General features: G+C 43.3%; 1 protein-coding gene across 1 annotated transcript; it reads right to left on the minus strand.

Annotated features, from left to right (window-relative positions):
• Positions 1 to 535: 535 nt before the first annotated feature.
• On the minus strand, positions 536 to 26,252 carry LOC134660566 (cullin-2). Its single transcript, XM_063516342.1, has 18 exons — positions 26,092 to 26,252; positions 25,145 to 25,301; positions 23,146 to 23,270; positions 20,900 to 20,995; positions 19,872 to 19,965; positions 19,369 to 19,443; positions 18,169 to 18,330; positions 17,515 to 17,668; positions 15,332 to 15,504; positions 14,940 to 15,080; positions 10,928 to 11,130; positions 9,797 to 9,944; positions 9,170 to 9,340; positions 7,767 to 7,976; positions 5,616 to 5,750; positions 4,374 to 4,527; positions 2,392 to 2,513; positions 536 to 752 (listed from the first exon to the last, which is right to left on the minus strand). Exons 2-18 carry the CDS (start codon positions 25,205 to 25,207, stop codon positions 591 to 593), a joined length of 2,388 nt encoding a protein of 795 aa, XP_063372412.1. The 5' UTR covers positions 25,208 to 25,301; positions 26,092 to 26,252; the 3' UTR covers positions 536 to 590.
• Positions 26,253 to 27,978: the final 1,726 nt, after the last annotated feature.

Raw genomic sequence — 27,978 nt, forward strand, 5'->3', positions numbered from 1 at the left:
AAAACATAAAAACTCGAAAATGCGCGTTTTCCCAGAGATAAGACCTAGCTAGATCGATTTTTCGCCCCCGAAAACCCCCATATAGCAAATTTCATCGAAATGGTTAGAGCCGTTTCCGAGATCCCCGATATATAAATCAATATACAAGAATTGCTCGTTTAAAGGTATTCGATATTTCTCTATGCTTACGGCGGAGCGTCAAAAGGCAAAGCCAATTACCCCGCTATTTACGCATTTTCGTAGATTATTACCATAGAGAAAAAATACATAGAGTGCTCACTCCATACATCAGTTCAGACTATTAATTTCAGTGTCTACATCTAGCATCGAGTAGCGGAACTATCAGTACTGCTACTTGACAATAGATGTAGCACCGACCGGAAAGTCTTATCTCAACAGCATAAGGCTTTCCGGTCGGTGCTACATCTATTGTCAAGTAGCAGTACTGATAGTTCCGCTACTCGATGCTAGATGCTAATAGTCTTTTTGGTACTAAAACTGATGTATGGAGTGAGCACTCTATGTATTTTTTTCTCTATGATTATTACGAACGAGACACGACCTAGGTAGTCTAAAGACGTAGGCTAAATCTAAGCTAAATAACTGTAAGTATCAAGACGTCCCGGCGCGCGTTCCAAGTACTGCTTGTCTATGAGGGCCTCGATACATTTCTTGATCATTGCGACGGAAGGCGCGAAAGAGCCACGCGCTTGTGACACCACTTCTTGGATTAGCTCGTTGTGGCGGAGTACCTGGAAGAAAAGATTCGCCGTTTGAGGATTGTTACAATAAATAAGTTTTTGGCAAAAATTTAATTTTTGGTACAAGCTTTTATCGCTGACTGTACTTTTCTTACGACAGACAACTAATACTCATCGAGACAATTCTAAAAACCCCAAACACAATTAGGTTGCGTTGTTTGATCACAGAGTTCCTATGGCCGCCTCCTGTCTCCATCATCAGATCAGCTCGATGGTACCATAATATTGCATTGTCACCCGACTTACATGTGTATGCAAAATTTCAGCTCAATCGGTAACCGGGAAGTGGATCAAATTTAACTTGCAAGATTCCATTACATAGTTACATACAGGTCGACCTAATAAAAGCTTGTTAAAAACCGGCCAAGTGCGAGTCGGACTCGCGTTCCGTACGTTAAGTCCGACTCACGCTTAACTGCACATTTCTAATAGGTTTTCCTGTCATCTATAGCACAGAATAAATAATAGTACTAGTACAGAAGACTCACTCTCTAACAAAACGCGTTAACAGATATGGCCGCTAGATGGCGACAGCGCCACGCGCGGCTTATGGCTTTCCCCAAAATTGGTGTGGAACGAATGTACTTTTAGCTACCTGTAGCAAAGCGACGAAATCGCGGAGTGAGCCACGCCTGTCTATAGGTAAAGAATTATTATTTTTTTTTCAAAATTTTAGACCCAGTAGTTTCGGAGATAAAGGGGGGGAATGGTAATTTTTTGGCTATATCAAATTTTCTATGGGACGATATCCCTTCGCGCCTACATTTTTCAAATTTGCCGCCTTTTTCTACTGTCAAGATCTGCTTGACCAGCTATATGTACCTTTCTCCGCTTCATGACTCGTACTAGCGAGGCCTGCAGGTACAGTCAGCAGCAGAAGTTGCTAAGCGGGCGAGGTGTTCAAAATTACCTTGACACTTTATTCTCTTAACAATAAAGTCGCGTCAACATCATTTTGAACACCTCGCCCGCTTAGCAACTTCTGCTGCTGACTGTACATATGCGGTCGCCGTCGAGTCCGGGTTGTAAATATGGGGCATTATCTATGAAAAGGGACCTTATTGTCGATGGCGCTTACGCCGTTCAGCGTCGCGCGGCATTGTATTTATATCGGAGCATCGTCAATAAAGGGATCATCCATTAATATACGTCACACGAATTTCTAGGTTTTTTGACCCCTCCCCCCCTCCTTGTCACACTTGGTCACATTTTGCAAATCCCTCCCCACCTGGTGTGACGTCACATTTTAGGCAATTTTGTTTTTAACGAAATCAGCAATACTAACTCGGCATTATTTTTTAATAAAAAAATATTTTGAGAAAACAAATATTAGTAATTTTATAACACAAAACCAATTAGGAACGAAAATTACCTACTTCCAAAACCTCATTATTTAAATGTACAGCGAATAAAAAAATATAAATTAATTTTCGGTTACTGATGAATTGTGATGAAATTAAAATGACGTCACAATGTTTGTGACTCCCCCCTCCCCCATGTCACAACATGTCACATTTTCTTGACCCCCTTTCTCCCCCTAAACGTGTGACGTAATTAATGGATGACCCCAAAGGCGTAAGCGCCATCGACAATAAGGTCCCTTTTCATAGATAACGTCGCATATATGTACCTTTCTCTGCTTCATGACGCGTACTAGCGCGGCCTGCAGGTACATCTTCCGATCGTCGTCACAATGTGTGGGTTCCGTTGAATCCGGATTGTTGGTGGCACTGTTGCCCGTGACGCTGGGACCTGCTGCAACATTTATACAATACAATACAAATACAATACAAATCCTCTTTATTGCACAACCTCAGAATAAATGTACATCATCTTCCTCGCGTTGTCCCGGCATTTTGCCACGGCTCATGGGAGCCTGGGGTCCGCTTGGCAACTAATCCCAGTAATTGGCGTGGGCACCAGTTTTTACGAAAGCGACTGCCATCTGACCTTCCAACCCAGAGGGTAAACTAGGCCCGTATTGGGATTAGTCCGGTTTCCTCACGATGTTTTCCTTCACCGAAAAGCGACTGGTTATAAACATCAAATGATATTTCGTACATAAGTTCCGAAAAACTCATTGGTACGAGCCGGGGTTCGAACCCGCGACCTCCGGATTGCAAGTCGCACGCTCTTACCGCTAGGCCACCAGCGCTTCCTGAGAATAAATGTACATGGAAACACAAATAATACATGAAGAGGGTAATACATTTAACAAATTGACACATATCAGTGAGAGAATAAGGATCAAAGTCAAATGGCGTTCTAACAGTTTTAATTTTCTGTCGAAAGATGGCAGTAAATTTACTGTGACTACATAATTTACTTTGACAGTAATCATTAAGAAAAAACATCCTTTTTACGATTTGAAACAATGTAGTTTGTTTGATTCCTAGTAAAGCGTTAAAATACTTAGTTATTTTCGATACAAGTGCGAAAAAGTGGAAATTTGAAACGAGTGGCGATAAATTAAAACACGACCGAAGGGAGTGTTTTAAATCGACACGAGTTGCGAATTACCCATTCGCACGTGTATCGAACAACGTTTTACAGTACATATGGCACTTTAAAGTTTCGACATACGCACAAAGCGCTATTTTACGCACTAGTGCGGAAAAGTAGCCCCATATGTACTGTAAAAGGTATTTCCTCAAACATGGTTAATTCTTCAATAGCCCATAACTAGGCAATAGTGACAGGAGAAAAAAAATGTGTGTACATATTTATGCCTACTAGTACTATAATTGACCGGAATATAAACAAATTCCACGACCTCAATTATTTGAAGTGAAAACTTCTTTAGCGGCGCTGTGCACTTTTTGAGGTGGGGAAAAAATGTTAAACTCGAGACAGCGTAAGACGATCACGTGACCGTAAGATTTAGATGGCATTTAAATCAATAAACAAAAACTTAATGACATTACCTACATGAAAAACTGTTACATGTAATGTCATTGAGTTTTTCTTTATTGATTTAAATGCCATCTAGTGAGTTTCGCTGTAACTGGTATTAATATAACTCGAGTACTAACAGTGATCTGCTTAGGGGTTTCAAGTAATTAACGCTAACGCTAGATGTCGTCTCAATTATACATAGTGCATTTTGACTCTGCCGGCACTCCCTGAGTGCAACCCGTTGTTTTTAGGGTTCCGTACCCAAAGGGTAAAAACGGGACCCTATTACTAAGACCCCGCTGTCCGTCCGTCCGTCCGTCCGTCTGTCACCAGGCTGTATCTCACGAACCGTGATACCAAGACAGTTGAAATTTTCACAGATGATGTATTTCTGTTGCCGCTATAACAACAAATACTAAAAACAGACTAAAATAAAGATTTAAGTGGGGCTCCCATACAACAAACGTGATTTTTGACCGAAGTTAAGCAACGTCGGGCGGGGTCAGTACTTGGATGGGTGACCGTTTTTTTGCTCGTTTTGCTCTATTTTTTGTTAATGGTGCGGAACCCTCCGTGCGCGAGTCCGACTCGCACTTGGCCGGTTTTTTTTTCCTTGTCCGCTTGACGTGAAATGCCCCTATATTTATATAAATATAATTTATATTTTAAATATAATTTATATTTATATATACCTACAGTCTATCTCTATGTACCTACCCTGGTGTGTGGCGGCGGTGGTGAGCCGTATCTTGGTCCGCTTGGAGCTGAGGTTGAGGTTGAGCGCCAGCACCCCCTCCCCGCGCGCCGCCCCCCCCTCCCCCCCCTCCGTAGACGACTCGGATTCACCCTCTGCCTCGTTTTCCACGTCACCCTGTATGTTTTTAACAACCTTTTATTAGGTCGACCTGTATGTGACTATGTATAATTATATTGAGTTATTTTTTTATTTAGCATAGTCATGATTTATTCTTTTTTTAGGCATTCTCTACAAAACCTTTGGGCAATGCAAATAAGTTGTAGACGCTTTATTCGGAACGTCAGGCCGTATAATAAAAAAAAGTTTACGCGATTACGTCGAGTATTAAGCCCTTGTTACACGGTCGCCGACAAGCCTTCTAACCGTCTGTCCTTGGTCAGTTTTGGTCAAATTTTGTTGGAAACAACTGTCTACACGGTCCGTCCAGACCGAGGCCACTCGGTCTGAGGGGCTTGTCGGCGACCGTGTAGCAAGGGCTTTAGTTTTAAAATTATGAATGAAAGTCGTCTTAGCTTAAAATTTAAATCAAAATAAAATTCGGACCCCCAACACCTAGAAAACGACATACACGACTTTTACCAAGAAGCATCAAGAGTTGCTAAGCGCCCTTATTCTCCTTACAATAAAGCCGCGTCAAGATCATTTTGAACACCCGGCCCGCTTAGCAACTTCTGCCGCTGAGTGTACCTGTGCTAGGAGCAAGCCGGCATCTAGAAGCGGTCTCAGTTGTCTGGTCCACGCGTCTCCCGTCAGCTGGAGTCTGGCCCTCAGCTCTTTGAACACCCGGCCCGCTTAGCAACTTCTGCTGCTGAGTGTACCTGTGCTAGAAGCAAGCCGGCATCCAGAAGCGGTCTCAGCTGTCTGGTCCACGCGTCTCCCGTCAGCTGGAGTCTGGCTCTCAGCTCTAACACCCGGCCCGCTTAGCAACTTCTGCTGCTGAGTGTACCTGTGCTAGGAGCAAGCCGGCATCCAGAAGCGGTCTCAGCTGTCTGGTCCACGCGTCTCCCGTCAGCTGGAGTCTGGCTCTCAGCTCTAACACCCGGCCCGCTTAGCAACTTCTGCTGCTGAGTGTACCTGTGCTAGGAGCAAGCCGGCATCCAGAAGCGGTCTCAGCTGTCTGGTCCACGCGTCTCCCGTCAGCTGGAGTCTGGCTCTCAGCTCTAACACCCGGCCCGCTTAGCAACTTCTGCTGCTGAGTGTACCTGTGCTAGGAGCAAGCCGGCATCCAGAAGCGGTCTCAGCTGTCTGGTCCACGCGTCTCCCGTCAGCTGGAGTCTGGCTCTCAGCTCTTTGGCTGCCAGAGAATCCACCGTCTCGAAACATAGGAGGAGGGCGCACTGAAACAAATATCCTGAGTTAGAGAACAAGAAGTGTAATTTTTTTAAAGTACAAAACTTGATTTCTTCAAATTCATGTTTTTAGGGTCCGTACCCAAAGGGTAAAAACGGGACCTTATTTCTAAGACGCCACTGTCAGTCTGTTTGTCTGTCACTGTATCCCATGAATCGTGATAACTATACAGCTACAGTAGAAATTTTCATAGATGATGTATTTCTATTGCCGCTATAACAACAGATACTAAAAACAGAATAAAATAACGCACTTGGTTGGTTTTAAGACTGTGTGTTTTAACAACATATGTTGCATGAAATAAAATTCTAACCGCTGAAGGAGGCGCGGTGAAAGGCCTCGAATTACAGACTTGAGTTTCCGAAATTAACTAACTCACAAAACTAATCACACACTTCCTAACGGTGACAAACTGAAACACGAATTACTAACACTGTCACCTACTTTTTAACGGTGACAAACTGAAACATTCTTGAGTGTACTACCTGAACGAATTGCCTTTTTTCAGATTATTTATATGATAGAATAAATAGTTTTTCATTTTTTCATTTTTCAATACGGTTAAGACCTTAAGATACCTGCGGAGTGCTAGCGCTGAGATGGTACGGGCGAGGCGTGTATCTGGTCCTGAGTTCGCCCGTGCACAGGTGGTGCAGCCAGGCGAGGCGGCGGCCGCTGAAGGAGGCGCGGTAGAAAGCCTCGAATTACAGACTTGAGTTTCCGAAATTAACTAACTCACAAAAGTCACAAAACTAATCACACACTTCCTAGCGGTGATAAACGCGAATTTTACTAACACTGTCACCTACTCCTTAACGGTGACAAACTGAAACGTTCTTGAGTCTACTACCTGAACGAATTGCCTTTTTTCAGATTATTTATATGATAGAATAAATAGTTTTTCATTTTTTCATTTTTCAATACGGTTAAGACAGATGTTAAGATACCTGCGGAGTGCTAGCGCTGAGATGGTACGGGCGAGGCGTGTATCTGGTCCTGAGTTCGCCCGTGCACAGATGGTGCAGCCAGGCGAGGCGGCGGCCGCTGAAGGAGGCGCGGTAGAAAGCCTCGAATTACAGACTTGAGTTTCCGAAATTAACTAACTCACAAAAGTCACAAAACTAATCACACACTTCCTAGCGGTGATAAACGCGAATTTTACTAACACTGTCACCTACTCCTTAACGGTGACAAACTGAAACGTTCTTGAGTCTACTACCTGAACGAATTGCCTTTTTTCAGATTATTTATATGATAGAATAAATAGTTTTTCATTTTTTCATTTTTCAATACGGTTAAGACAGATGTTAAGATACCTGCGGAGTGCTAGCGCTGAGATGGTACGGGCGAGGCGTGTATCTGGTCCTGAGTTCGCCCGTGCACAGGTGGTGCAGCCAGGCGAGGCGGCGGCCGCTGAAGGAGGCGCGGTAGATAGCCTCGAATTACAGTTGAGTTTCCGAACTTAACTCACAAAACTAATCACACACTTCCTAACGGTGACAAACACGAATTTTACTAACACTGTCACCTACTCCTTAACGGTGACAAACAGAAACGTTCTTGAGTGTACTACCTGAACGAATTGCCTTTTTTCGGATTATTGACATTATAGATTTTTTTTTTTTCAATAACATTAAGACAGATGTTAAGATACCTGCGGAGTGCTAGCGCTGAGATGGTACGGGCGGGGAGTGTATCTAGTCCTGAGCTCTCCAGTACACAGATGGTGCAGCCAGGCGAGGCGGCGGCCGCTGAAGGAGGCGCGGTAGAAAGCCTCGAATTACAGAATTGAGTTTCCGAAATTAACTCACAAAACTAATCACACACTTCCTAACGGTGACAAACTGAAGCACGAATTACTAACACTGTCACCTACACCTTAACGGTGACAAACTGAAACGTTCTTGAGTCTACTACCTGAACGAATTGCCTTTTTTCGGATTATTGACATATGATAGATTTTTTTTTTTTTTTCAATAACATTAAGACAGATCTTAAGATACCTGCGGAGTGCTAGCGCTGAGATGGTACGGGCGAGGCGTATATCTAGTCCTGAGCTCTCCAGTACACAGATGGTGCAGCCAGGCGAGGCGGCGGCCGCTGAAGGAGGCGCGGTAGAAGGCCTCGAACTGGCGCGCCGGGCGCTCCAGGGCGGCCGGGGGCGCCAGCGGCGCCATGGCGCCACCTAGCGGCCACGCGCCCGCTTGGAGCACCTGAGGAACATCATTTCAAGCTGAGAATATCGTTTAAATCCATATCTGGAAGACCGAGCTTCGCTCGGGAAACATATAAAAACTCAAAAATGCGCGTTTTCCCAGAGATAAAACGTAGCTAGATCGATTTATCGTCCCCGAAAATCCCCATATACAGCAAATTTCATCAAAATCGTTAGAGCCGTTCCCGAGATCCCCGAAATATAGGTATATATAAATAAATATACAAGAATTACTCGTTTAAAGGTATTAAAGGTATAAGATTTTGTTATCAGTAACGTAATATTTTGTCAATTGGACACAAATACAAATCGAATTATGTATTCCTCGACAGTCTTAGTCATATTAAAATTAAAATGATAAATAGTTTATTTATAAAGTGAGGATACAGCACAGAAATATAGGGTAATCGTTAAATATATACGATCATCATTTAACAAAAAGGTGACTGTTGATGTACGCTCAAATGTTGCTGGGTTTTGTTGTTGAGGTCAGCTCTGAAAAGGTCAAGATACACAGTCCTCCTCGCTTCGCTCGGGTCGTACCTGCAAATTAAACCCTGGCATCCCCGCTTGCGACTGTTCTTGTTTTCTCAGATATTGTTGCAACTTGTTCTTGAGGTCAGCTCTGAAAAGGTCAGGGTACACAGTCCTCCTCGCTTCGCTCGGGTCGTACCTGCACGCTGAACCCTGGCATGCCCGCATTAGGTTGTTTCCTGCTCTCTCAGATGTTGGAACTTGTTCTTGAGGTCAGCTCTGAAAAGGTCAAGATACACAGTCCTCCTGGCTTCGCTCGGGTCGTACCTGCACGCTGAACCCTGGCATGCCCGAATTAGGTTGTTTCCTGCTCTCTCAGATGTTGTTGGAACTTGTTGTTGAACTCAGCTCTGAAAAGGTCAGGATACACAGTCCTCCTCGCTTCGCTCGGGTCGTACCTGCACGCTGAACCCTGGCATGCCCGAATTAGGTTGTTTCCTGCTCTCTCAGATGTTGTTGGAACTTGTTGTTGAACTCAGCTCTGAAAAGGTCAAGATACACAGTCCTCCTCGCTTCGCTCGGGTCGTACCTGCACGCTGAACCCTGGCATGCCCGCATTAGGTTGTTTCCTGCTCTCTCAGATGTTGGAACTTGTTCTTGAGGTCAGCTCTGAAAAGGTCAGGGTACACAGTCCTCCTCGCTTCGCTCGGGTCGTACCTGCACGCTGAAGCCTGGCATGCCCGCCTGAGGTTGCTCCTGCTCTCTCAGATGTTGTTGGAACTTGTTGTTCAGGTCGGCTGAGACAGCAACATCGGTGAACATGCGATGAAGTTTGTTGGTGAATTCGTAACCGCAGGCAGCTTTCAGACGGTTTATCATTGCTTCTTCCTAAAAAAAACATCTTATGAATTACTAAAGTAGGTACGCTGAGCACGAAAAATTTTATACATTTCTTTTATTTAAAATATTATTAAGGGACATCTTACACATATCAACATAGCCCCAAACTAAGCAAAGCTGGTTCGAACCCAGGACCATCGGCTTCACAGGCAGAGCCACTACCCACTAGGCCAGACCGGTCGTCAAACATTAAATGTTTCCACTATTCATAAATTTCTAAGCTTTACCAGGCGTGGCTCACTCCGCGATTTCGTCGCGTCGCTACAAGTACCTACAAGTACATGCGGTCCACACCAATTTTGGTGTCTAGCCATAATAGTTGCCGCGCGCTACGGAACGGACGCCTCGCGCTTGCGCCACCTAGCGGTCATATCTGTCGTAATAGACGCGTTTTGTTAGAGTGGCCCTTCTGTACCTAGTACTATTATTATCCTGTGGCTTTACCTGTTCCATACTAGCAGACAGCTGATGTATGAGCCGCCTGGCCAGGGCCCTGGCGTAGTACTTCTGAAAGACATCCTTATCGTCGATATACTTGAAAACCAAGATGGCGGCGGCGAGGCGGGCTTCCGGTTCCGCTTCGCTTCCGCGTCTGTCAATAAAAAGCTATTTTAAATCGCAGTTTTTACAAGCTTTTATTTACTTTCACCAGTCCCGTTGTCTGTCGGTCTGTAATCAAATCTTGCAAGTTAAATTTGATCCACTTCCCGGTTTCCGATTGAGCTGAAATTTTGCATGCACATGTAAGTCGGGTGACAATGCAATATTATGGTACCATCGAGCTGATCTGATGATGGAGACAGGAGGTGGCCATAGGAACTCTGTGATGAAACAACGCAACCTAATTGTGTTTGGGGTTTTTAGAATTGTCTCGATGAGTATTAGTTGTCTGTCGTAAGAAAAGTAGTCGGCGATAAAAGCTTGTACCAAAAATGAAATTTTTGCCTAAAACTTTTATACAAGTCTTTTCTACTAAATGTATGGAAAATATTTATCTTTTTTCCGATTTTTTAGCACCCTCATCTAGAATAAATATGGGGATGATTCAATCTAAACTAATATCCCTGTTTCTAACTAAAGAATCTCGCCTCAGTAAAGTCCACCCTGTATACAGGGTGATCAATAAATGAGTAAAAATAAAAACAACCGGCCAAGTGCGAGTCGGACTCGCGCACGAAGGGTTCCGTGCCATTACGCAAAAAACGGCAAAAAAATCACGTTTGTTGTATGGGAGCCCCACTTAAATATGTATTATATCCTGTTTTAGCATTTTTTGTTATAGCGGCAACAGAAATACATCATCTGTGAAAATTTCCACTGTCTAGCTAGCACGGTTCATGAGATACAGCCTGGTTGCAGACAGACGGACAGCGGAGTCTTAGTAATAGCAGGCGTGTGTCACTCCGCGATTCCCCAATTTTGGGGAAAGCCATAAGCCGCGCGTGGCGCTGTCGCCACCTAGCGGCCACATCTGTGCTGATCGTAACAGACGCGTTTTGTTATAGAGTGAGTCTTCTGTATTTAGTACTATTATTTATTCTGTGCCTTTGGGTACTTAGCCCTAAAAAAACTTACCTTCTAAGCAGTGCGTCGCAGTACCTAGCCAGCAACTCAGGCGCCCTAGGCGGACTATTGTCGTCTGGTCTAGAGTTGACGACGCTAGAACAAGCCCGGTCCAGGGCACCTAGGAACGCCTGGTTGTTGTCGAACACTTCAGCGAAAAGCGCCGAGTATTTAGTGTGAAGGGACACCATGGACGAGACGAAGTGTGTGTGGGCCTGAAAAAAAAAAACAATGACGTTCCACGGGAAAAGGTACCTTATTGCGTACGTCGCATAGCACCGCAATAGCAAAGACGTATGTAACTCCGTATTGGCTACGTGCGAAGTACATGGTGGGGGTGAGTAAAGCGATCGCAGCGCATGCGGTGGTGAAAATTGGAACTAAAAAAACAACGGGTTGCTCTCAGGGAGTGCCGGCAGAAGTGAAAACTCAATGACTAGCGCAAAATGTCTGTATAATTGAGGTTAACGCCATCTAGCGTTAGCGTGAATTACTTGAAACCCCTAAGCACATCACGGTTAGTACTCGAGTTATATTAATACCAGTTAGAGCGAAACTCACTAGATGGCATTTAAATCAATAAAGAAAAACTCAATGACAGTACATGTAACAGTTTTTCATGTAATGTCATAGTTTTTCTTTATTGATTTAAATGCCATCTAAATGAGTGGCCATCTAAATCTTACGGTCACGTGATCGTCTTACGCTGTCTCGAGTTTAACATTTTTTCCCCACCTCAAAAAGTGCACAGCGCCGCTAAAGAAGTTTTCACTCCAAAAACAAATGTGACGTTCCACGGGAAAAGGTACCTTATGGCCGCTGGCGCTAGCGTCACATAGCACCGCAATAGCATAGACATATGTAACTCCGTATTGGCTACGTGCGTAGTACATGGTGGGGGTAAGTAAAGCGATCGCAGCGCATGCGGTGGTGAAAATTGGAACTAAAAAAGGATAGTCTTTAACATTTCATACAAGTTATATGACTCGAACTGGAACTTTAATTTACGATTACTCCTGAGATATTTATTTAAATTGTATGGTGTACCATTGTAATATGTATGAAATGCTTATTTTAACTAACGTAATTAATTTGATAATAATTATTGCTGCATCCGTGTAAATGTACATACGACGTAGGTCTGCGCTAGACAGAGATAGATGTATAACTCACCTCGTCTTTAGTATGCTTGTGTTGTAGTAACTCTGTCCCATCTTTGGCACACTGGGCGTGGGCCGCGTCCACCAATGGGCGCAGCGCGTTCGCCCCGAGCGGCCGGAGGTGTACATACGACACAGGTCTGACAGGTCTGTGCTAGACAGAGACAGATGTATAACTCACCTCGTCTTTAGTATGCTTGTGTTGTAGTAACTCTGTCCCATCTTTGGCACACTGGGCGTGGGCCGCGTCCACCAATGGGCGCAGCGCGTTCGCCCCGAGCGGCCGGAGGTGTACATACGACACAGGTCTGACAGGTCTGTGCTAGACAGAGACAGATGTATAACTCACCTCGTCTTTAGTATGCTTGTGTTGTAGTAACTCTGTCCCATCTTTGGCACACTGGGCGTGGGCCGCGTCCACCAATGGGCGCAGCGCGTTCGCCTCGAGCGGCCGGAGGTGTACATACGACACAGGTCTGACAGGTCTGTGCTAGACAGAGACAGATGTATAACTCACCTCGTCTTTAGTATGCTTGTGTTGTAGTAACTCTGTCCCATCTTTGGCACACTGGGCGTGGGCCGCGTCCACCAATGGGCGCAGCGCGTTCGCCCCGAGCGGCCGGAGGTGTACATACGACACAGGTCTGACAGGTCTGTGCTAGACAGAGACAGATGTATAACTCACCTCGTCTTTAGTATGCTTGTGTTGTAGTAACTCTGTCCCATCTTTGGCACACTGGGCGTGGGCCGCGTCCACCAATGGGCGCAGCGCGTTCGCCCCGAGCGGCCGGAGGTGTACATACGACACAGGTCTGACAGGTCTGTGCTAGACAGAGACAGATGTATAACTCACCTCGTCTTTAGTATGCTTGTGTTGTAGTAACTCTGTCCCATCTTTGGCACACTGGGCGTGGGCCGCGTCCACCAATGGGCGCAGCGCGTTCGCCCCGAGCGGCCGGAGGTGTACATACGACACAGGTCTGACAGGTCTGTGCTAGACAGAGACAGATGTATAACTCACCTCGTCTTTAGTATGCTTGTGTTGTAGTAACTCTGTCCCATCTTTGGCACACTGGGCGTGGGCCGCGTCCACCAATGGGCGCAGCGCGTTCGCCCCGAGCGGCCGGAGGTGTACATACGACACAGGTCTGACAGGTCTGTGCTAGACAGAGACAGATGTATAACTCACCTCGTCTTTAGTATGCTTGTGTTGTAGTAACTCTGTCCCATCTTTGGCACACTGGGCGTGGGCCGCGTCCACCAATGGGCGCAGCGCGTTCGCCCCGAGCGGCCGGAGGTGTACATACGACACAGGTCTGACAGGTCTGTGCTAGACAGAGACAGATGTATAACTCACCTCGTCTTTAGTATGCTTGTGTTGTAGTAACTCTGTCCCATCTTTGGCACACTGGGCGTGGGCCGCGTCCACCAATGGGCGCAGCGCGTTCGCCCCGAGCGGCCGGAGGTGTACATACGACACAGGTCTGACAGGTCTGTGCTAGACAGAGACAGATGTATAACTCACCTCGTCTTTAGTATGCTTGTGTTGTAGTAACTCTGTCCCATCTTTGGCACACTGGGCGTGGGCCGCGTCCACCAATGGGCGCAGCGCGTTCGCCCCGAGCGGCCGGAGGTGTACATACGACACAGGTCTGACAGGTCTGTGCTAGACAGAGACAGATGTATAACTCACCTCGTCTTTAGTATGCTTGTGTTGTAGTAACTCTGTCCCATCTTTGGCACACTGGGCGTGGGCCGCGTCCACCAATGGGCGCAGCGCGTTCGCCCCGAGCGGCCGGAGGTGTACATACGACACAGGTCTGACAGGTCTGTGCTAGACAGAGACAGATGTATAACTCACCTCGTCTTTAGTATGCTTGTGTTGTAGTAACTCTGTCCCATCTTTGGCACACTGGGCGTGGGCCGCGTCCACCAATGGGCGCAGCGCGTTCGCCCCGAGCGGCCGGAGGTGTACATACGACACAGGTCTGACAGGTCCGTGCTAGACAGAGACAGATGTATAACTCACCTCGTCTTTAGTATGCTTGTGTTGGAGTAACTCTGTCCCATCTTTGGCACACTGGGCGTGGGCCGCGTCCACCAATGGGCGCAGCGCGTTCGCCCCGAGCGGCCGGAGGTGTACATACGACACAGGTCTGACAGGTCTGTGCTAGACAGAGACAGATGTATAACTCACCTCGTCTTTAGTATGCTTGTGTTGGAGTAACTCTGTCCCATCTTTGGCACACTGGGCGTGGGCCGCGTCCACCAATGGGCGCAGCGCGTTCGTCCCGAGCGGACGCAGGAGTGTGTACATACGACGCAGGTCTGTGCTAGACAGAGACAGATGTATAACTCACCTCGTCTTTAGTATGCTTATGTTGGAGTAACTCTGTCCCATCTTTGGCACACTGGGCGTGGGCCGCGTCCAGCAATGGGCGCAGCGCGTTCACTCCGAGTGAGAGGAGTGTGTACATACGACACAGGTCTGACAGGTCTGCGCTAGACAGACAGATGTATAACTCACCTCGTCTTTAGTATGCTTGTGTTGGAGTAACTCTGTCCCATCTTTGGCACACTGGGCGTGGGCCGCGTCCAGCAATGGGCGCAGCGCGTTCACTCCGAGTGAGAGGAGTGTGTACATACGACACAGGTCTGACAGGTCTGCGCTAGACAGAGACAGATGTATAACTCACCTCGTCTTTAGTATGCTTGTGTTGTAGTAACTCTGTCCCATCTTTGGCACACTGGGCGTGGGCCGCGTCCACCAATGGGCGCAGCGCGTTCGTCCCGAGCGGCCGGAGGTGTACATACGACACAGGTCTGACAGGTCTGTGCTAGACAGAGACAGATGTATAACTCACCTCGTCTTTAGTATGCTTGTGTTGTAGTAACTCTGTCCCATCTTTGGCACACTGGGCGTGGGCCGCGTCCACCAATGGGCGCAGCGCGTTCGTCCCGAGCGGACGGAGGAGTGTGTACATACGACGCAGGTCTGTGCGGTGCTGGAAAGATATCGATTTTAATTAGTATAAGTACAAATATATATTTTTTATACCACATCGGTGGCAAACAAGCACACGGGCCGCCTGATGGTAAGCAGTCACCGTAGCCTATGGGCGCCTGCAACTCCAGAGGTGCGCGTTGCCGACATTTTAAAAACCTGTACACTCCTTTTTGAATGACAATTAAGTTGCCCCAATTTGTCAAACCGATCTTGCATTCATAATCATTCATCATTATGGGGGGGTGTCACCTGAGCGTTGTCGGGCCTGGTGTCGTCCGTGGCGTGTTTGAGGAGGGTGGCGCACTCGGCGTGCAGGGCGGGAAGGTGCGCAGCGACCGCCGCTCGCTCGTAGCATCCCCTAACCGCCTCACTAGAGGATGAGTGGAGAAAACGGGCCCCTAGGGCTACTTCACGTTGGAGACCTGGAAAGAGGATTAGTTTATTAATTACTAGCGACCCACCCCGGCTTCGCACGGGTTAACAAATTATAAATAAACCTTCCTCTTGAATCGCTATCTATTAAAAAAAACCGCATCAAAATCCCTTGCGTAGTTTTAAAGATCTAAGCATACAGACAGACAGCGGGAAGCGACTTTGTTTTATACTATGTAGTGAAACTACACCCCTAGGGAGTAATACACTTTTCGTCAGTCGCGACACTCGTGACATCTAGTGTTAAGTAGCAGTACTGATAAATCCGATACTTGACGTTAGTAGTAGTAGTAGTAAACACTTTATTGCACAAAACAAGTACATAACACAGAGATAATCCAGTAAATGTGTACAAAGGCGAACTTATCCCGTTAAGGGATCTCTTCCAGCTAACCTTTAAGTAACTGAGAGATACATTATGAAATGGTAGTCAAACTAAGATAAACTGTACATGACGGCGAGACTTAAAAGAAGTAGCTAACCCTAGAAACATAACTAAATACGATGCGATGCATTAGGTGCAAAGGCATATACATGTATAAATATACGAAACAATTATATATCCATAAAAATATTAATACATACATTTAAATAAATATATATATATATTTAAATACCTACAAATATACTAATATATATAACCGCACAATCCTACCTACGTGTCGTTCAATTGACATTAATATTATTGCCATAACCTCTTTAATTTTGCCTTCAGCGACGCTACAGACTGACACTGCCTCAGCGGAGATGGCAACGCGTTCCATAGCCTCACAGAGTGTATCGTGAATGATTTATTGTAGGACCGGTGTTTGTGGGGAGGAATAGCGAGCGAAAGATCCGCACTAGATCGCAGCCGGTGGTCACTTCCATCCGCCAGAAATCTAAACCGTTCTGCAAGGTAAGCTGGAGAAGAGGGGCAGAACAGCACCTTATAAAGTAGAGATAAGGTGTGCAAGTCTCTACGGCGGCGGATAGGTAACCACTCAAGCTGAGAACGGAACGATGAAACATGGTCAAATTTTCGCAGGCCAAATATAAATCTTATGCAGACGTTCTGCAGGCGCTCCATCTTATTAAGAAGTTCCTCATTAAGGTCCAGGGTCGCAATGTCCCCATAGTCCAAAAGAGGAAGCAAGAGAGAGCGGGCAAGGATAACCTTCGTTCGAAGTGGGAGAAAAGTTTGTAGGCGCCGCAGGGAGTGCAGTGAAGCGAAAAGTCTTTTGCTGACCTCGGCAACGTGAGCTGACCAGGAAAGAGTCTGATCCATGATAATGCCTAAGTTCTTGACAGTAGAGGAGAAGGGAATGTGAGTTCCATCAAACAAGATATTAGGCATTATCTGACCAGCCAACTTGGAGATGAAATAATCACCACCAACCATAATTGCCTGCGACTTCTTAGCATTTATCTTCAAACCAAACGATTCCGCCCAGTCACGAATAGAAGTTAAATCGTGATTTATTTGGCTTATCAACGACTCCACATCATCAAGGCTAGCCGCTGCGTATATCTGCAAGTCGTCTGCGTATAAATGATATGACGAATTCAGGGATTTCGTGATACCATCAATGAAAATTGATGACGTTAGATGTCGACTACGAAAATAACTCGCGTTTTGGTAAGAAAACTGATGTATGGAGTTAGCACTCTTTCCTTACTTATATTTTTCTATGGTAATAATATAAATGGGGCATTCTCTATGAAAAGGGACCTTATTGTCGATGGCGCTTACGCCGCACAGCGTCGCGCGGAATTGTATTTATATCGGAGCATCGTTAATAATGGCGTAAGCGCCATCGACGATAAGGTCCCTTTTCATAGATAACGTCGCAAATATACCTCTATTTGAAAAAGTATTTCAGGGTGACAGATATTTTGGCGCTTTGTTTGATCCGCTAATAGCCAACCATACCCTGCAACACCCACCCTCGTGTACAAACCACCCACCCACACCACCCCACCCTCCCTCACCCTCCTATGTCCTAGTGTCCTGTACCCACCTTGCAATACGTCCCGCATGTAGTGCGAGATATCGCCCGCGCGCAGTAAGTCCGCCGCGAGCCGCGCGTGGGCCGCCTGGGCTTGGGTCAGGTACGGCTCCAGGACTAATTGCTGGTACAGGGCGAGGGGAGCGCGCACTCTGAACGATTGTACCTGTGGGACAAGGATAGAAATGTTAATTGAAGGTATTTTAATTTTTTACCACACAATACGGATACGGATAGGGCCCTTAACTTAAAAATGGTGCTTTTACCGTGATAATAACAAGTTAACTAAGTTAAGGTTGGAATTACTTACATCTACAGCACTATGGATGGCGCGGCGAAGTACAAGTTGCGAGCCTTACTAAGCGCGGCCACTATACGGATACGGACACGATACGGATAGGGGCCTTAACTTGCGTATCACAGTAAAAGTACTGTGATAATAGCAAGTTAAGGTAAGAATTACTTACATCTATAACAGCACTATGGATGGCGCGGCGAAGTACAAGTTGCGAGCCTCGCTGAGCGCGACCACTATATGGATACGGATACGATACGGATACAGATACGTACAAGATACGGATACAGATACGGACACGATACGGATAGGGACTTTACAGGGGTTGATTTTACTATGCATAATAGTAAGATTAGGTAAGAATTACTTACATCTACAGCGCTATGGATGGCGCGGCGCAGTACGTCGGCGTGTTTGGGGTCGGGTGCTGAGTTGCGCGCCTCGCTGAGCGCGGCCACGATACGGGACGAGAGGGCCGAGGACAGGGGCCGGATCAGAACCCGCTCCCAGATCACTAGGCCCAGCTCGCCGACCTGGTAATTGTTAGGATTTCTGGTGAGTTAGGAAATTTTGAAATACACCCTAGGCGAAAAGTATGGAAACAAACTTATATGACGACCGGTCTAGTGGGTAGTGACCCTGCCTGTGAAGCCGCGGTCCTGGGTTCGAATCCCAGTAAGGGCATTTATTTGTGTGATGAGCACAGATATTTGTTCCTGAGTCATGGTTGTTTTCTATGTATTTAAGTATTTGTATATTATATATACCGTTGTCTGAGTACCCACAACACAAGCCTTCTTGAGCTTACTGTGGGGCTTAGTCAATTTGTGTAAAAAAATGTCCTATAATATTTATTTATTTATGACAATAAAAAACTGTAATTTTCAATTTATTCTATTTATTGACAATTCAAAAACAAAAGAGTAAAATGATAGTAGAACATTTTAAGATTATTTTACTTATAATTTTCTTTAATAAAACTGTAAATTCAACCTTTCGTAGAAAAACAATTAAGAAGGTTGATTTGTATGTTTTTTTTTTCTCTCAAATTTATATTTTTTTCGCATATATTAGGATGTTTTAATACTTTGGGTGCTGTTTTAATCTTATAATGCTGCCTAAAGTAATTTTTGCGTTACCAGTACACAATAATAATAATGGAACTACTTTGTTTCCATACTTTTGGCCTGGGGTGTAATATAGTTTACTAGCGACCCGCCCCGACTTCGCACGGGTTAACAAATTATACATAAACCTTCCTCCTGAATCACTCTACCTATTAAAAAAAACATTGAACAGAATAACTTGTTTTATTACAACAGTAATTAGTAGGAAAAAGAATTTAAAAAAAAAGCGGCCAAGTGCGAGTCGGACTCGCACACCGGGGGTTCCGTACTGTTAAGTATTTGTTGTTATAGCGGCAACAGAAATACATCATCTGTGAAATTTTCAACTGTCTAGCTATAACGATTCATGAGATACAGCCTGGTGACAGACAGACGGACAGCGGAGTTTTAGTAATAGGGTCCCGTTTCTACCCTTTGGGTACGGAACCCTAAAAATTAACTTACTTCCAGTTGACGCGAGTCACTGTCAGGACAGCTGACAGTTGCGGCCGAACCGTAGATTATCTCAGCGTCTGACACCTGCAAAAAAAAACTCACATCAGTTGGTCTTGATTCAAATAAATAAGTTCTTCTTACACATACGGCATTATCTTATGGGGAAAATGATTTAGTACATTTTTCTTACTTATCTAGTTAGTTCTTGACTAGAGGCTATTTTAGTGACAACAAAGATACGTACAGTCAAGTGTAAAAATATGGGTGCACTCATCATACTCAAAAATATGTCCCATAGCTCTTATGTCAGCGAATTAACAACTTTGGGACATATTTTTGGGTTAGTTGTCTACACCCATATTTTTACACTTGATTGTACAAATACATACCTCCTGCCTTTTATGTTACTATACTGCAAGTTTCTTACCTACTCCGCGTATAACGCTTACGTGCATCCTTTTTTCTCATATGGCATTATAGTATGGGGAAAGAAAACATACATAAAAACATACCTTCTGCCTCCTGACGTGCTGTAAGTTCAGGTAAGAGTAGAGGCTGTTCAAGTAAGCCACGCCTTCGGAGTATTCGCGCCACGCGTCCACGTAACTGACAACAGACATACAGATATGTCAGTAAATAAGTCAAAAGACTGACACCAGGCTCCTATTTCACCACGGTGACAGGTGCGACAATTGTAAAACATCACTGATGCTGACGTCACAGGCATCCATGGGCTACGGTTACCGCTTACCGTATTCCTGTTTGCCACCATAACAAGATTTAAAAGAATTTTCGGTAATTCTTGACAGGAAATGAATTCTGTGTCGGAATTTCGTGACAATTGTCGTGTTTCTTGTGACAATTGTAACTTTCGCAAGTTCGCAAGAGAAATATCCGTTTTTAGGGTTCCGTACCCAAAGGGTAAAAACGGGACCCTATTACTAAGACTCCGCTGTCCGTCCGTCCGTCCGTCCGTCTGTCACCAGGCTGTATCTCACGAACCGTGATAGCTAGACAGTTGAAATTTTCACAGATGATGTATTTCTGTTGCCGCTATAACAACAAATACTAAAAACAGAATAAAATAAAGATTTAAGTGGGGCTCCCATACAACAAACGTGATTTTGACCAAAGTTAAGCAACGTCGGGCGGGGTACTTGGATGGGTGACCGTTTTTTTGCTTGTTTTGCTCTATTTTTTGTTGATGGTGCGGAACCCTCCGCGCGCGAGTCCGACTCGCACTTGGCCGGTTTTTTTTCCGATATAATAAAGTTTTTTTTAAATAATACAATGATGGTGGCAAACAGGAATACGGCCCGCCCGATGGTAAGCGGTAACCGTAGCCCATGGATGCCTGTGACGTCAGCAACAGTGATGTTTTACAATTGTTACAATGTGAAATTGGGGCCTGATAGCATTAATATTAGTACTGGTGGTTACCATGGTTACCAGTACAATTTGACACTGGGTTAACAGCTTAACCCTGGGTTAGCGGGATTGGGCAAGCGGGCCTAAGAGTGTTGTTTGTGCTCATAGTTACCGGTCTAGTAGTCCATCGTAAGGATCGTTGTTCTCGAGGGGGGACGTGCCGCGGACTCTTTCCAGCAGGCCCTCCACATGCTCTTCTAGAAATCGTCTGAAACAAGAAATTGTATAAATATAACATTTATTTCACAAATTCCAACAGTAATAATGGGAAATAAACATTTCTATTTCAAGTGTAATTTGAAGCGCAGAATGCTCAAACAAACTGAATGCTTATACATAGTATGAAGGTAGTTATAGTTTTTTCTACTCCCGTACTTTTATTTGTCATTTAAAGGGTCGTGCACACACCTTTAAACCCCTATTTTATAGTTGTCAAGACAGGTCTTTAGTCTATTCCCCAAAAAAGTATTTGTGCATACACGCAGTATCTTTTTGGTACTTTTACGATACTTCGTGTAATCACCACTTAAAAAATATTGTATGAAATACATTGTTGCCAACCTAATTTTAATTGTCATCTCTGACAGATGAGTACTAACTAGTAGAAAAATAAAATTGCTTCAGAAGTCGGAAACGCGCATGTGACACCCGTAATATAGCAAGATCCATAGACTACGAACACCGCTTAGCGTTTGCTTGTTAGTCTCCATAGCCTACTGTGGCCTAAATCGAGAAAAAACTGTCCAAAATTGTAATTTAACTAAGAGCAAGTACCAGGGCCTCATGAGTTACAAGAAGGTGTCGCTGACCAACCGGTCGTGGGGCGCGGGGCGCGGTGGCCGGGTCGCGTATCTTAGCTGTATACTTTTGGTTTGTTTACCTACATACTTATATGTCCTATATGATTCCACTTGTTTAAAGTATTATTTTTGTTGAATGAAAAATATTTGTTAAATTTACATTTTTTTTTTCAAAGTAAGTGCTTGGTCGTAGAAAAAGTATTGTATGCAACGTTGTTTAACCGAGTCAAAAAATACTCGTGGCGTCTTTATTAACAATTTTCGGCTTCGCCTCAAATTGTTACTCACGCCACTCGCCTTTTTTGACCCCTCTTAAACAACGGTTGCATAAAATACTATTTATTGCATGTTTTATTTACTTAATCTATTAATGTATAGTTATATCTAGTTAGAAGTAGTAAAGTAGTGTAAAAGCCTCGAACTGCTTGAATGTTGTTGCACACCTGTTATTGGTGCATAAATATTATACGTGTCTACTGTCTTATGTAACTTTACTTGCTCTGTTTATGTACTGTTGGTGTGTCTAATGAAAAAATAAAAATAAGTGCTTTACCGGCTGGAAGCATTCTACGTTACTCTACAGATTCTATGGGGCATAACATAATTTAACCTACTAGTGATACCCCTAGCTTCATTTGTAACTGTATATTATTTGTAAGTATTATTCCAGGGTCAAATACAATGGTTATTTTTATGATAATAGGAGGCAAACGAGCAGACGGATCGCCTGATGCTAAGCAGTGCCCGTCGCCCATGGACACCCGCAACACTAGAGGGGTTGTAAGTGCGTTACCGGCCTTTAAGATGGGAGTACGGTCTTTTCTTGAAGGCTTAGGGTGGGCCACGCAAGATTTCACTGGCATACAATGGTTATGTGCGTCGATTTTACTCATACTGCACTATATTATGGGGTAATTCCTTTAGTAGTTATTTAATAACAAAACTTCCGTTAGACACGGGTCACTCACGTATTTTAAGTCAGAAGAATTATTTCTTATCACATACCTAGTTTCGTCATAAAGCCGATCCGCTAGCGGTTCAGGGTGGGCCACACAAAACGCGTAAACTCACGTAAACTACACTGGCGTACTACGGTTATGTTCGTCGATTTTACACATACAGCACTATTTTATGGGGTAATTCCTTTAGTACTTTTAGTAGTTATTTCTTATCACATACCTAATTTCGTCATAAAGCCGATCCGCTAGCGGTTCAGGGTGGGCCACACAGAGGGCGTAAACTCACGTAAACTACACTGGCATACTACGGTTATGTTAGTCGATTTTACACATACGGCACTATTTTATGGGGTAATTCCTTTAGTAAGTATTTCTTATTACATACCTAGTTTCGTCATAAAGCCGATCCGCTAAGGATACAGGGTGGGCCACACAAAACGCGTAAACTTCACTGGCATACAATGGTTACGTGCGTCGATTTTACCCTTATGGCAATATTTTATGGGGTAATTCCTTTAGTAGTTATTTAATAACAAAACTTCCGTGAGACATGGGTCTCTCACGTATTTTAAGTCAGTAGAATTATTCTTATTAAATACCTGGTTTCGTCATAAAGCCGATCCGCCAGAGGTTCAGGGTGGGCCACACAGAGGGCGTAAACGTCGCTGAAGCGGAGGTTCCACACGCCGCGCTCGACCGCGCGGAGACCCACCACTCCTGCCACCTGCAGGGAAATAGATTTGATAGCAATATTGAAAAAAAAAGGCAAATACGTAAATATTAATTCAACCAAATATCTTCATTAGCCTTCTTGAAAAATTGGTAATAGAATTAAAATGTTCCAATTACGCGAAAGTCTGCGTAGGGGGCGCCACTCCCAAAACAAGTAAACAATCTAAGGGTCTACCATTACTAACATTTGCTGTGCCCTAACAGGGTTCATGTGTGAACTTACCCTGATGTAATATCTGTCCTGTACTCGTACCACATGATTATTATGCAATAAATTATGAATTATTATGAATTACCACAAACGAGAGAGTCGACATTTTGTTATCTAACCTCTCTATCACTCTTGCATATTCGAGCGATAAAGAGGCAGATAGCTGAGTTTCGATTTCGCGTTTCTCGACGATCTACCCTTTGTAAACGAACCGCCTTGATGTATCAATGTCATATTTGATTGTCTGTGAAAACTTGTCAAAAAACAGTTTAAGGTACAGTATTTATAAGTTACTCTATGGTATACTTAAGTCACTAGTGCTGCACTCTGGCGGAAAAACATTGCAGTAATACTCTCTATTGGAAATAATTTAAATTACACAGAAGTTATTAGTCCTATGGATAGAATGTAGAATGGTGGGTCTTAGAGGCCCAGTCCGCCGGACGATATCGGCCTGTCAGTTGTTCGGAACTGTCAACTTTTAATCAGTGGGCCCCTTTAGAAGGCTAAGACGCGTAAGGTACGCGCGAGACCATAGAAGGTAGCATCCTATAGAAGTGGTCTACGCGTGCCTCCGTGAGAGACAAAACATACGCAATGCGACGCTATGATTGGTCGAATTTATTTGTTGCCCACCATAATCCATACTAATTTATGGTGGGGAATAAAAAAAAATTGTGAGACTGTGACAAGGACAAACAATAATACCGCTACTCCTACTGAAAGATACATAAGACTATGCCGTTCTGTCAGTTATCCCCACCACTCATGCCCAATCCAGTTTAATACTAGATTCATGCGCGAGACGCTTTCAATATAGATTTTCGTACCTAGACCGGCTGTTGCCATCTCTATTGCACGCGCATAATTTATATTGCTGTCCCGCCGATGATGCCGGTTGTCAATGTCACTGTGCGAGCTTGACAGCAATATAGTTATGCGCGTGCAATAGAGATAGCAACAGGCGAGTGGAAAGTCTCTGCTTTAGTACAAAATAATTTCCCTTATAACCAACTCCAAGTGTGACAAAAAAAAGAATAATTTTATAAGTAACATTTCATGCCAAAGACAACCTTAAGCAGTTGCCATAAGGAACTTATTTATATGGAAAGCCACAAATAATCTGCATATTGCCTCACCAGTCCCCAGAGTGTTTTAGGTCACTGTTTTAACACAATGCATATAGGTGAATCGTATTTACTTAAATAAATATTTAAATTCTGTTTTGGTACAACAATCCTTCGGGTGTGAGTCTGACTTGCAAGTGATTCGTTTTTGAGTTAAAAAAAAAAACATTTCATCATCTTCCTCGCGTTGTCCCGGCATTTTGCCACGGCTCATGGGAGCCTGGGGTCCGCTTGGAAACTAATCCCAGTAATTGGCGTGGGCACTAGTTTTTACGAAAGCGACTACCATCTGACCCTACCCAGAGGGTAAACTAGGGCCGTATTGGGATTAGTCCGGTTTCCTCACAATGTTTTCCTTCACCGAAAAGCGACTGGTAAATATCAAGTGATATTTCGTACATATGTTCCGAAAAACTCATTGGTACGAGCCAGGGTTCGAACCTGCAACCTCCGGATTGCAAGTTGCACGCTCTTACCGCTAGGCCACCAGCGCTTCAAATAAAAATTTATTAAGTTGAATGTAGTTACCGTCTCACGCAGGTTGGCCCAAGTCTCCTGGAAATCAATGTTCCTCGGCTTCAGAGACATCATCGGAGTTGATGCTTCTCTAGCCTCTCACTCCTTCTCTCTTCTCTTTCTTACAAAGGCTTCTACAATAGGTTTCGGTGTTCTAATTGTTCTGTATCTGAAAATAGGATAAAACAGTGAATAAGTCAATAAAGGAAATGATTGATGGTTCAAGCAGACAAATTGCCTAATGGTAAGCAATGACCGTTGCCCATGGACACCTGCAACAAAAGAGGGGTTGCAAGTGCGTTGCTGGCCGTTAAAATGGGAGTACGCTCTTTTCTTGAAGGTTTGATGGTCATATCAGTCCAGAAATACCAACATTCATTTTAACAGTTAAAATAATAATGTGATAGCAATAATGTTGTATTTTTCTTTATTAATTGTTGTCAGACAATGACAATTATATCTCATCATCCTGTATATCAAAAATTTTTAGACTAAGGTCAATGTGGAAAAGACACAATATAAAGACATGCTATTAGTACACTAAAAACTTTGCAAGTGGCTATATGCTTTATGACTTTTATTTATATCTTTATGGAAACTAAACATACCTATAAAATACCTAAGGTTCACTATAACACGGCTGTTTATCTAATATCTTTAGCCTTATCTGTTCAACTATTAAAAAAAACAATTAAAAGTTCAAAATCCACTAGTATTTTTTCCACTACAGCTGGGCGGTTCATAACAATAAAAACACGGAGTTTTCACCTAGCCGGGAATCACGGGAGCTCTGAACCAACGTTTATATTGAATAAGCCGAACAAAGACCCGACTTGGCACCGTGTCAAGCAAGCGACCTTAAAATTACTCAGCAAAATTGGCAACAAGAAAAATACTAACAAACCTGCATAACCAACAAAATATACTCTTTTAAGGCATTAATACATCACTGAACATACCTTTTATGTCCTATACGGATAGTTTAATACGTCGAAAAATGGAAATTACGTGTATATCAGCAGTTCCTGCTTATTTTAGGTCGAAATAAACACAATTTCATCGCACGCAATAGATTAAGAATCTGCCTACGATAAGTTTGACATTCGGAAGGTGTCATGGCGTTGTTGACAGCAGATCAACTGCGTTTTGGTTTTGCACTGATATACATATTTGTAAATAGCTATTTATCTTAAAGTTCTTGTTTATAACTTTGTTTAAACAACTTAAAAAGTAAAATATAGAGCATATTTTGAGATCAAACATTAATTACAATAAGGCATCTGTCGTATAACTTGTAATGATGTCAATAGATGGCGTTAATCTAGGCACTATTATTTAGTTTTACTACTCGCCGACAGATGACGCTAACTATTACGTAAATAAATGTAGGTAATTAAATTATCTTGGGAAACCCGCACTGAGTAATTGTGTATTCTACGTATACGTATGTTAGAGATCCATGATTAACTAATTACCCTGTTATTGGTTAATAATAAGGTAATAGCAGTAACTGGAGATTAAGAAATATTTATGGAATTTTACATACTTAATCTTTTTTCAATAAAAGACCTCACCACACCAGCTCTTAAAGCCTTCCTTTATTCTTCAAAAATTGATGAAAAAGTTGCATTTTATCCACAAGAGTGGCAACTTGTTTGATGCAAATTTTGAGTTGTTTCCTCATATTGGATGACGGAATGTACCTATCTTTTAGTTATGATTTTGAAACATTCATTTGAATTTGATTTGTAATTTGTAATGTTTTACAGTACTCGCGTAGTTTTAGTAAAACAAAACTGTTTCACTTGGTAGCAATTTGTAGTTCAACCCTCGTTATTTAAACCTGTGTTTAAACCCTCGCAAAACTTAAGCATCCGCTTTTCGAATTACTACCTACGCTCGTGATTCAATTTTGGAATTTTTCGCATGCACCGAGGTGATTGAGATGACCTTCTTTTATCTGAAGTTGGTTGGTTCAGTTGTTTGTAGGTTGGTTGGTGGTTGGTTGATGGTAAGTAGGTTCGTGAAAATTATAAGAAAAAACCCTAAGTTAAGTTTGTTTTTTACTTTGCTATAGTCATTATACAGTAGAGTAGAGAATTATAGAAGTTGAAAACGCTAATAACTAGCAAAATGCTAAATTTATTATTAAGTAGGTATAAATAATAAATCACCAAGAAAAAATGCCATCGTCAATGTTCAGTACTAATCAGTACTTATAAAAACCTTCTGCGAATTAATTTATTGATTTTCTAGATTTAAAGATTGACATATGAAAAGAATGTGACAATTTGATATAGATTTGCACAAAAAGCATGTATTTTAAATTATTTTAAACATTATTTTAAGTGTTAAGTTAAATTAGATATGCATGCATTATAATTGGTATACTCACTAGAATAAAATACATATATATAAGTAGGAAATTGGGTACCTCATAAGTACTAACATTATGCGCCCCACCCGGGTGTCATGTACTGACTATTACATTCTACTAACATCTTCTGTAATGCACATGACTTTTAATGTTAAATAAATGAAATGAAAATTTTATATAGGTAATTAAAAAACCACAGCGAGAAACATGTGTTTATTTTAATATGTTATACATTTTAATCCACTTCATTTTTGGTCCTTCGAACCGCGGATTATTTATTGACCGAGTGAAAGCAAAGGTTCAGCTTAGCCAAAAATGAAATTAAAACGTTTATTAAAATATATTTATGTATAGAAGGTTGGTAAATGTTTTCGTATGCGGACGCCCCGTTCTCAAAAAATCTTTCTTCGGATGTGTGCGGATATATTGTGTGTTGCGTGTCGGACTATTAACAATAAATAACATGTAG

The sequence above is a fragment of the Cydia amplana genome, chromosome 27 (genome assembly GCF_948474715.1).
Source record: "Cydia amplana chromosome 27, ilCydAmpl1.1, whole genome shotgun sequence".
In the NCBI taxonomy this organism is placed as follows: domain Eukaryota; kingdom Metazoa; phylum Arthropoda; class Insecta; order Lepidoptera; family Tortricidae; genus Cydia; species Cydia amplana.